Source organism: Pseudoliparis swirei, chromosome 18 (assembly GCF_029220125.1).
Source record: "Pseudoliparis swirei isolate HS2019 ecotype Mariana Trench chromosome 18, NWPU_hadal_v1, whole genome shotgun sequence".
NCBI lineage: Eukaryota > Metazoa > Chordata > Actinopteri > Perciformes > Liparidae > Pseudoliparis > Pseudoliparis swirei.
The window spans coordinates 4,589,708-4,601,926 of record NC_079405.1 but is presented as its reverse complement, the minus strand read 5'-3'; the positions used below and the strand labels follow the sequence as shown (position 1 = coordinate 4,601,926).

Genomic DNA, 12,219 nt, shown 5'->3' with positions numbered 1-12,219 from the left:
TACCTTCACCTGGTCCTCACGCCCTTCTCACCTGCAGCCCATCCCCTCATTAGTCCCTCACTATTTAGCTCCCTCACTTCCACTTGTCCTCTGCCAGATTGTCTTGTGTTTTCATGTCAAGTTCTCCAGCGTTAGTAGAGTATATTCCTGACCTGCCTGTTGTGACCCTGCCTGCCTGCCCTGACCTCTGATTCTCTGCCCCGCCCCTTTTTGGACTTGTTTGCTTCTTGGACTGATCTCCCGGTTTTGACCCAGCCTGTTTCCAACCAAAGACAGTATTCTTTGTGACTCCTGTCTGAGTCGTGCTTTTGGGTCCACTCTAATAGCGCCGTGACAGTTATACCTGTAAATAATTACATTTTCCTCTTTGCTTCTCTCAGCAATTTGTAATATCATATATATATTAGAGATGCACCGATCAGGTTTTTTGTGCCGATCACCGATAATACCGATCACTGAAATCTTGGTTCTTTCCGCTAACTTTGCAAAACCGGATGTTGTCACATAAATCCTTCCGCTAACTTTATCAAAACCCTCACGCGCTCCCGATCGAATGTGTTTACCGTGAGCATCAGTCTATAGGGGCTCAGACATGTGAGAGTCGGCTGAGTTGACCCAGAGATTCAACTCGGGGGACGGGGACGCCGCTCGGTGGTGAGGATCCCTCGTGGACCTCTCACTCTGCGGCCCGCCGGGCGATCGCTCCGCTATGTGCGCGGCGATTGAAACGTCTGATAGTTCTCGCAGATGTTATGTCATCTGATCGATCGGTTTGATCGGCCGTTTTGAGAACGCCGATCAAAACCGATAATGGCAATATCGGCCGATATGGATCGGTGCATCCCTAATATATATATATATATATACACATACAGTGGGTACGGAAAGTATTCAGACCCCTTTAAATGTTTCACTCTTTGTTTCATTGCAGCCATTTGCTAAAATCAAAAATGTTCATTTTATTTATCATTAAAGTTCACTCAGCGCCCCATCTTGACAGAAAAAACTTAAATGTAGACATTTTTGCAAATTTATTAAAAAAGAAAAACTGAAATATCACATTGTCATAAGTATACAGACCCTTTGCTGTGACACTCATATTGAACTCACATGCTGTCCATTTCTTATGATCCTCCTTGAGATGGGTCTACTTCATATATATATTAGTGCTGTGAAAAATAACGCGTTAATTCAATTACAGGTTTAACTAGTTTTTTTTTTTTTACGCATTTAACGCATGCGCAGAATGAGCTTCCAATCCGTCTGTTGTTGGTCGTCGGGACGAAAAAAAAGTCACTTGCAAAATGAGCTTCCAATACACCACTTCAATCTGAACTCTGTTCCCAAGTTTAAGTGTGAGGTACTTTATGTTTGTTTGTTTGTTGACTACCTAAATAGCCCTTTAAATAAATAAAAAAGTTGATATTTCTTATATGTTTGACACAGTGAAAAACAGCCTGGGGTCAATTTGACCCCAAAGAACACCGACATTAAACATTGAATGGGGTCAAATTGACCCGAAAGGTAACAGGAGGGTTAAACATTCTGTTTAGGATGAAGATGTATTAATGTTCCATATGGAAGAAAACTGCTAAATAACTGCTGAGTTGCAGCACCATTGTATAGAAGAATGTATATATCCGTCTTTTGTCATAAATCTCTATGTTCTCACAAAATATACCGAGAATATCGGTAATATGTGATTAATCATGATTAATCCACAAAAACCTGTGATTAACCCGATTTAAAATTTTAAGCGTTTCACAGCCCTAATATATATATATGTATATGTTCATTTTAATGGAAAATGTTAGATTCAGTGTACCGTGCTGAGTGACATTTCAGCACATATCAAGGCAGTTGGTTTGAGAGAGTTGGTTTGTCTTCATTGATCATTTTTCTTAAAGGTCATAATACACAAACTGCATATTCATCTTTCAGTATCTGCAACCTATGATCATTCCAACACATGAATTCATAGGTTTTTGTGAGGTACCAGGGACCTTTGACCTCTAAATTCTAATCAGTTCCACCGTGAATGCTAGCGGACGTTTATACCAAATATTAAGAAATTATCTGAAGCTATCGCGTTCATCAGCGTGGCTCGGACTTGTGGTTTTTGTGACCTTTGACCACCGAGACTCATCAGAGTCCAGGTGGATGTTTATGCCATATTTGAAGGAATTCTGTCCAGGCATCCCTGAGATATCATCTTCACGAGAATGTACCTGGAAAGATGGACGGATGGTGAATAAAAATATTAAAAAATGCCTAAGGAGTCTTGCCCGCATCTGCAAAGCAAAAAGTACCTCATCCTACTTTCCATGCAGGAGGCTGTTGTGGCGGAGGAGAGATTTGTCATGATGGTTACAGATCTGTTGCATTATTTGCATTGTGGGATACGTACGCCCTGTGATCAACCCCTCGGGCCCTGAGGCTACCAGGCTGCAAGTCATCTCGGATGCAAAGCCCAAAGCTGAAGATGCCAGCTGTTAATAAGTTATGGTAATAAAATTCCAATAACTTCCAGTTCACTGCAAACACCCAATTTGACTCATCCAGGATGTCAAAGAGATGATTTGGTTTCACACATTTACCTGAAAAGCTGATAGTTGGCATGTATGCTAATGCTCAGAATATGGTATTCTCTCACATGTGGCTTATCACTGTCTCAGACGTTTCTGGATTTCACGCTTTTGGGATGAATGCCTTTGAAGAAACTAGAAGCCAGAATGTATTCCAAGACCAGAACCCACACCGAAGTGTGAAAGGCAAATGAATGCATGGTTGAGAGGTGTAAAATGGTTTCAGACTTCCTATTGGGAAAATGTGTAGTGCAAGTGTCTGACTTTTGTTAAATAATAGCATAACAAGTTGATTCTGTCTCTCTGTGAAATAAAACAATTGGATTTTTGACACACAAAAATGGTTTGAACCAAAGATAACGGATCGCTTCACCCTTTGAGATCTCTGCAACTGAGACTTCTACCAATCAAATTATTTTAAAACGAATTTAAATCTTTATGAATCAAAATCCCTTATCATTCAATAATTGATTGAACAATAATTGTTACATTATGCCACGTTAACTCAATAAACTGCGATGGAAGATGATTTATAGAGAAACATATGCACGCTATCTAAAGACCTGTTTGAGCTCAATAGTGGTTTGCATTGTTGTCCTTTTTATCTGCCTTATGATATGGACCTCTTTGGTCATAAATATATACGAATTGATGAATACGTATTGTGTTTTCTTACTATTTCAATGTCTTTGGGATAAACTCTTTGTAAACAGTTATCACGTAAACCGTAAAAGTGGCCAGAACATGAAGACTGCCTGGTCATATCTCTAGAAATTGTATCATAAATGTTGTAGTTTAGTGTACGTTCAGCTGCAGCAAGTCGTAGCAGTGGAGTAGTTGAAGACATTTAGTTGCATCATTATCCGTGGATCTTGGGTATATCGGTGTTTTGCCTTTGGAATTTAAATTATATACTACGTATAAGTCATTTCTGAGGGAAAGGGCGAGGGCATAACAGAATGTAATTAATTTAGAGAAGGAAAGACTCCAGCTTTCTCTGCATAAATGCATTGGGGGTAAGGGGGGTGGGGTTGTTAATGCAGACCAACAGTATCTCCAGCTCAGACGAGCCTGGTGGGGGTTCAGACCATTTGTGAAGCATCTCTCGAAAAGCCAATCGCCGACTCTGCTTTCCCAGCGACTCCCAGGCGGCTGCTTCCTCCATCTCCTCATGATCAAACAATGGAGGTGAGGGAGCCTCGCACCTAACACTATTCCCCCAAGCCCCGCCCTATTTTGGGAAATCTAATCACGTAAGCCCCCTTCATAATTACATCTCGCCCACCGACTGCCTAATGTGTTATTACGGAGGCTGAAGATGCTTTTGTCTTCAAGCAGACACGGTGAAACTCTTCGACTCAATAATCAGATATTGAACTCAAAATATGCAATGACCCCCCCCCCCCCCCCCACCAAGTCCTTTTGAGTGCATTTCTTGATTTTTCCCCCCCGGTAAAAAGCCATTTAGTTTTCAGCACAGTGGTCAACGGGCACAAAGCTGGCTGACGCCCTTCAACAAAAGCTGTCACTTCTGGGTGGCCCACCCCGTTTCAAGTCCCAATATGGCTCTTTCATCACATTAATGGGATTTTAAGTTACTAAAGATCCAGACTGAAAAGGAGAGCATAATAAAAAAATTATACTTCGATCGAAGGTGATCATTCGAAGGTAGTCACACTCCTGGTGTCCAACGCCATAAAGGACTGGCCTCTAAATGTGAAGCTATTAGACGCAGGACACCTTCATATGGACCCGAGCGACGAATTTCGTGTCTCGACTGGTGTGAAAGGTCAACCGTAGACTCCACAGAGGATAGCGTGACATTAAACTGTACTTTCTCAACAGTACTGTATATTAATTCTGCTTATTGCTTCTGGCTACATGTGTTTTTATGTAATTTCTTACTGTTTTGTTTTGTCATGTCTCTCCCGTTTATATTATCTTGTTTATATTTGTTACCATGTAAAGTGCCTCTGGGTACCTTTTTAAAGCACCGTACAAATAAAATGTATTATTATTATTACAGTTTTTATTATTAAGCATTGGTTGGTCGAGGAGAAATCTCCTGCCAATAAGACCTGTCCTTTCAAAAAGGTACACGCACTAAATGCATTTTTTCTCTCCATTTTTTCAATCCCAATGGCCGACCCGATGAACAACGGCGACGCAAAACAATGAAGACCGCCTCACATCTGAGCGTAATCATTTTACATAACCCGCTGAAAGCTGCAGTGCTCACGCAAAGCCGGGTGATTGTCAAGCATAACTACAACCCCAAATAAAATATGTTCTAGCCGATATAACTTCTCACTTCCTGCGACGTCGAGACCGGCCGCCACGTTGTCGCAGACCGCCACGGTGTCGTAGACCGCCACGGTGTCGTAGACCGTCACGGTGTCGTAGACCGCCACGGTGTCGTAAACCGTCACGGTATCGCAGACCGCCACGGTCCGATCGATGTGTCGACGCTGCTATGATCCAACAAAGATCCAACGAAGAAAGATGTTTCCACAGATGCAACACAGGAAGAGAAGGATTTAATGAACAGGAAAGAATAACTAAAAGAAAACATCCAACCAGAATCAAAGAGGCTATAGAGTGGTCTATCTATGGGGGTTATTGTGATAACGTTTGTTTAATATTTCCTGTATCTATTTTAACTAGGGCTGTCAGCGTTAACGCGTTAATCTATGCGATTAATTTGGCCGCGTTAACGCACAAAAATATTTTAACGCAATTTTTTTAATTTTTATTTTATTTTATTTTTTTAAACCGCGGCAGTACGCTTTGACACTGTTTCCGTTTTTAAAACAATTATTTCTCCGCGAAAATAAGGATCAGAAATCAGTTTAACTCGTGGATGAATCAGTCGCGTTTCCTCCTGCTCCTCCTTCCTCCCGTCTCCCCCTCTGATACACAGAGGAACGGAGGGGCGACGTGGCGGGTGACGCGGCGCGGAAAGAACTCGTCACACGAAACCTTCACCGTGATTTGTCAATCCGTTTGTCTGTCAACATTTCGGTAAAAACAACAACCAGTAAATCACAAAGGACCTCCCACCTCACAGGTTAGGCTCATTTTGCAGCCTGTCAGTCAGAGAACCAGAGAACACGGCGCGAGGACAATGAGCCTAATTTCAGAGCTGAGATTGTTCTGGAATGTTTGATGTATAACACGTGGGGGTGTGTCAAATGCAAAAGACTTTAAACGGTGAATTTAATTTATTTTGTAAAATGTATAAAATGCCCCCAGCCTCCTATTTGAATGTCAGTCAGTTACCAAGGCCACTGGTTCTGCTGCTGTTCAATGTTAAAGATGACAGGACCAATGGGGTCTCAATATACTTTTTTTTTTTTACTAATCTGATGTTTCACTGAAGAAACAATTTATCATCCACGATATTAAATACCTCGCTGGCACTGTATATGTAGGAGCCTCTTTGAAAACACAGCTCTGTGTGAAGTTTTGTCTTTAAAAAGAAGGAAAACACTTTTAAGCGCGATTAATCGCAATTTCAAAATGTGCGATTAATTAGTTAATTTTTTTTAATCGATTGACAGCCCTAATTTTAACACATTTTTCTGCGTTTCAACTGCAATGACTCAAACAGTGTGCTGTACTGAGATGATTAAGTCTGCTTTCCATGATGCTCAGAATCCCTTTGACCTTTGACCCATGAGTCCATAGACGGAGTGTATTAATCCTACCCAATTCTATTGGTGGCGAATCACAAGAGCCCACAGAGCGACCATTTGCATTTAGCTTAGGACACGCAAGGAATGCAGAAAAAAACCCAACAACCACGTTTTCTTCTATTCACTGCAACACTAGATGGGAAGAGATTAAAAAAAAACAAGATGGATAAATAATTGCATCTTAGCACAATTGATTGCATGGACGGCAAATTGTCACTTGCTGTGAGAATAAACTAAAGGACGGATATTATTCATGAGGGTTTTCAAGAAGAGCAATATCTTCAGCCGGAATTATGCGGGAGGTATCGAGTATTACTGAGCAAGACACTTCATCCACAAATTGCTCTTAAAAAAATGAGGGAAATGAGATGCAGCATCAGAGATAAGTTGATTAATATTAGGTGAGAACGATCCGGAGAAAAATGGTCTCGGCCAGAGCGGACTACTTTTCCAAGAGAAGAAGTGTCAAAAAAATTGAATTTTATATAATTTCAGTTCAATTCTGCAAATGCAACGAAAACCTAAATGATACTGCAGAGAAAAGCTCATCCCTTCCTTAAAACCTGGAAGAATGACTCCATCTCATCCCGGGTGTTGGGCTTATTAATTTCTCCCCAACTAGAAGTCATAAATCAAACTTAAGGGTGGACATAGCAGCCATTGTAATTAGCCTCACACACACACACACACACACACACACATCTGCCTCATACAGATGCTTTCCTATCAAGATATATATGTATATGACTTATGTGCCACAATATTACCAAGAGCTCCCGAGCTGTATTTTATTTTGAAGTCCGTATTCCTCGAGTCTCGTTGTCGCTGTGAGATGAGCGAAGACTTCAGGAAGTTGATGCCTCGAGATTCTCTGGCACATAACTCCCCGTGTAACACTTCACACACATTTATTTTTCTTTTTCTCAGATAAACTCAAGCGAGATGTCACATTATTATTATTATTATTAGTGAGCTTCGTAGGCGTAGAAAGTCCGACGTTGGCGGGCTAGCTACGCTTCTGTTGGCTGGAGCCTTGTAGCGGGAATGAGATGCTTCCAACTAACTCCTTGGCAAGAAAGGGAATGAGCAGTTTTGCCCTCCTTCCGAAAAAAAAAAATGACATGTGCAACGAGTTCTTAATCCAACAGGAATGTTTCCATCTCGTTCTCTGAGACGCGCGATGTTGAGAGAACGGAGTAATCCCCGTCGATTTCCGCACCCGCTGCGATTGGATTTCTATACCGACGTCTGCGACCGAGAGACTGAAGCACTCTCGTGAGATCAATCCTCAAAATGGTGCGTCTGCACTGATGCTACAGAAGTCAATCAGACGTAACAGGTGCACCGGAGGCTGACGGCACAGCTGCACGCCGCCAATATGGACGGAGGAAATATGCCCCAGGGCTCCGAGATGAAGACGAGGGTCTCTCAGAACGGCATCATAGATACTCATTTTGGCATTTTTTGGGGGGGGTATTTTACATCTCTGGGGGAAAATGAAAACGAGACTCCATCGTCGCGCAAATGCAATAAATTTGCAAGAATAGATCACGTAAAAGTATAACGCGCACGGCCGAACACACAACCCTGAACGAGGTGAGTTCAGCCCACGCTTCTCCAAAAGAAAGAGCAGCAGGAGGCGATGGCACGAGCTGACCTCCAAGTTAACTGAATATTTAGGAGGTTCGTGAACGGAATAAGACACTGCACATCTTCAGATGTCGCCGAGATGGAAATAAACTGTTGGGGGCGGATAATAACACTTGGCATTTCAAGGTGGGGATGAGAGTGGAGTCCCTGACCACGGGGGTCCTTTTCTTTGGGGAACAAAGGATCTGTCTTAAGGCGTACATATTGAAATAGAGAGACCGTGATCTTGTTAAAAACGCACACACGCAAGGAAATTGTATCCAGGTATGAAATAAAAGATATCCAGAAGACAGCAGGCCAAAAGAAACGACAATAAAAAAGTCAAATCCCCGGGTGAATCAGAGTAAATCTAGTTCGTGGCAACCGACAGCCACGCAGCGGTCTCAGATACCGCCGATTGATTGGTTGAATTCTGCCGTCCCGCTGTTTGTTTACACGTCAATAGATGTTTTGTGTTGAGGACCGTGATGGATGACGTCCCATTAGCGCGGCGTCATCTAATGGGGCGTTTTATCACTCCACGTTATTGAATAGCCCGACACGAGGATTTCCTATGTGGGTCGGCGAAGGTCAACGACCCTTCAGGTCAACGGCGCCCTCGGCTAACGGCGGCAGGTTGCCGGGTCAGTTGGTACGAGGGGCGCCAACTCTCTTCTGGAGTCCTTCAAACAACCACGAGAGCGTCTTCATATCCCTCGGCGGGGGGGCCAGGGGGGGGGGGGGAATCAAGTGCTCACGGCGCAGTCTCAGTGCGTGATGTAATTGATGTATGACAACATGTAGGAAATCAAAAAAAGTGCCTCTGCAGAACGCCACAGAGATCATAGGTTTGGGGGGGGGGGGGGGCTTATCTGTTGTAAACAGATAATAGCTTCCCCTCACATGTGCAGTATAGCATCCTCAGTCCCGTCACCACTGCATCCCAGAATAGAACATTTAAAAAAAAAAGACAATCCATGTAGAAGACAGGCTGGTTATTCTTCTACATATTAGATTTTTCAAATCCAAATATGTGATGAGGCTGTGTGTGTGTGTGTGTGTGTGTGTGTGCCATCGTCTCACATCTAAACGCGTCCACGGGAGAGGACTGAGAGAGAAAACACGCGACACCGATGCCACCGACCGCTGTGCGCGAGCAGCGCGCACCCCGACCCCCCCCCCCCCAAAAAAAATCTGCATTAAAAAAAGAAGAAAACTGCACCCAAAAAAAAAACCACGCAAGTCAAATGTTTTTTATATTATCGAGGCGACAACAACTTTAATATCTGTTTGAGCGGCGCATGCGCAATGCACTGCGTGCACGAATCCACGGAGACCGGAACGCCGCCGCCGATGGAGCCTGCCGATGTGTGCGCGCTTTCGGCGTGGAACCTCGTCGCGCGCGCAGTGCCTCCAGAAACACACACACACACACCCACAGCTGCTGCTGCCTCGCGCACGCTCGTGATAGTCAATGCAGACGAATGAACACTTAATACACTCAACATGGCCCTCCTGATCATTCCCTCTGCGTGCACCCGACACACACACGCACACACACACACACACACACGTGCAGCGCGAAACCGAACCCCACCATGAATGCATTTGGGTTATTTCATTCTCTTCTTCCACGACTTGGTTGGCACGGAAAGTTGGTACGAGCGCGGCTCGCCTCCATCCATCTCCCCCGTCACATAACGGATGCCTCAAAACTCACTTGACAGTGGGAACAATCTGCACAAACATAAACATATATGACACGCAGGGGGAGGGGGGGGGGGGGTCGGACTCACCGACGGCGAAGTCCAGCAGGTCCGCGCACAGGAGCAGGCACAGCGAGAACACGGTCATCTTTCACTTATTGTGCAATAAATCCCCAAAACTCCATCCGCGTCGTTCACATGCTCTGCGGGTGTCGGCTGCGTAATCCCCACCATCCCAGAGGCGCGCGGCTGGAAGGTGGCCCCGAACTCCTCATGGCGCGGCGCTCAAGTCTTTGAAGTGGAGGAGACTATACCAACCGAAATCGGAGAAGTTGACGATGGACACGGCGGGATCAACAACAACAACCACAACAACGGCGACGAGCGGAGTGTTGTTGTTGTTGTTGCTTACCTCCCAGTTGGAACAATGGGGGAGCTGGGGATGAGATGAGCAGAGAGAGAGAGAGAGAGAGGCTCTGGGAAGGAGGAAAAACGGGAGAGGATGGAAGAAAATCTCCCTCTCGCTCTCTCTTGCGCGCGCGCTCTCTCTCCTCTCTCTCTCTCCCTCCCTCTCTCTCTCTCTCCTCCCGCCCTTCAGACACTCACAGTCATTCTGATCACTCGCGCTTTTTATTTCACACAATTCTCCTTTAATCCTGGATTCAGACCACTCTCATCCTGCCATCAAGCCGATTTATGTTTCTGTTGGAGTTTTACAGATACGTATTTGCTCTATAGAAATATATATATATATATATATATATGTGTGTGTGTGTATATATGTGTATCTATATATACATATATATACACATATATATATAGATACACATATATATATATAATATAAAAATACTTATTATGAATATTTAAATACAATAAATGATTGATATTACATTCTGGTAGTTGTAGGCTAATATATATATATATATATATTAGCCTACAACTACCAGAATGTAATAATAATCATTATATAATTAAGTGTTCATTCATCTGGATTGACTCACAAATATATATATATATATTAATATATATATTATATATATATATATATAATTAAGTGTTCATTCATCTGCATTGACTATCACACATATAGGCTGTATGCAACTTATCAGCCCACAATTACCAGAATGTAATAGCAATCATTTAATGTATTTTAATATTCCAAACTTTCTTTTTACTCGTTTCTTTTGGTGCAGTAAACTCCGTTCTGCTAATTGACCTCCATCGCATGTGTTGCATTGGATTTCATTGGGCATGGACTCTCTGGCTGTCTGTCCACCATTAGGAGCATTTCAACTGGAGCGTATTAAAATGTATTTAGTTTGAACAACATTGAAACCCACAAAGAGAGCCACTCCAGCTGTAGGAAGCTGTGTAATGGACACGATGAGGCTCATTGAAGTCCTTCATTTGTCTCATTAGGGATCATCTTTCATGCAGGCGGGCAAATGTGTTGGGAGGGGGAAGATTTCAAGTCCAAGCAACCATTTTTATTTGGCTTAGCAATATGTCCTTACATATTCCAGCGCTACACATTCATACTTTAATGTCACTCAGTAAAAAAAAGAAGCCTTTTATTAAATGTCACTCTCATTCAAATGTATTCTTGATGACATTTTTCCTTTGAAATCCCCCAATTAGCCGCTCTCAAACACGATGAACCAGTTGTAAACCATGCGGCATTTGATTAGTGGAGGTTGGACTTGAATGAAATGGGAGTTCTAATTGTATTTTGTGCCATTCATAACTCACAAAAAGCATCAGAAGTGTTCCGGAGTGACTGGGCCACGAGTATTGTCAAGACTCCCCTAACTTTGAGGCCCTGCAAGCTCTCTGACATTCTAATCAGCGTCGCTCTACACGGTTAGCCCTGGTTGACTTCTCTCTCTTTTTCTGCTCTGGAATTATGTTTGCAGCAGTGTGAGACTTTTTATTGTTGAAACGGTCCTCGGGGTTCTCTTCCAAAGTCCGGACGGGATAAGTTATTCAGGAAGTCGGCCACCGGCATGCCAAATCCATTAAAACATGTGAAAATTCAGTTGAATAAAAGTCAAGGGTTTTTCAATTTTCAGCCTCATATAAGAAGGCCGTATACTGGTGTTGACCCTCGTGACCTTTGCCGATACAGAAACAACGGGAAAGCTCTTTTCCGGGCCGGTAGCCAATACAGTCTATACACGGCACTTATTATTTTTTCGATGTCAAACCTGCTGTGTAAAAAAAAAAATACCATGAGAAACAAAACAGTGAACGAGATATTCCTCCAGAAAAAGGACAAGGTGTCACAAACCGCAATGAGGTCCCGCAAGAAGCTATCACAAGAAGGTCCCGCATAAGGTTCTGCAAGAAGGTCTCGCAAGAAGGTCCTGCAAGGAGGTACCGCAAGAAGGTCTCGCAAGAAGGTACCGCAAGAAGGTCCCGCAAGAAGGTCTCACAAGAAGGTCCTGCAAGGAGGTACCGCAAGAAGGTCTCACAAGAAGGTCCTGCAAGGAGGTACCGCAAGAAGGTCTCACAAGAAGGTCCTGTAAGGAGGTACCGCAAGTAAGGTACCACGAGAAGGTCCCGCAAGGAGGTCCTTCAAGGAGGTACCACGAGGTGGTACCA

The 12,219-nt window shown here is 43.4% G+C and overlaps 1 protein-coding gene across 1 annotated transcript in view; it reads right to left on the bottom strand.

Moving 5' to 3' along the window:
* The window catches only part of igsf21a (immunoglobin superfamily, member 21a), a 202,355-nt gene extending 192,280 nt beyond the window's left edge, over nt 1-10,075 (bottom strand). Inside the window, exon 1 of the mRNA XM_056436905.1 lies at nt 9,706-10,075. Within this exon, the coding sequence (XP_056292880.1) occupies nt 9,706-9,763 (58 nt within the window). The 5' untranslated portion in view covers nt 9,764-10,075. The remainder of the gene's footprint in view (nt 1-9,705) is intronic.
* Between the last annotated feature and the right edge of the window lie 2,144 nt (nt 10,076-12,219).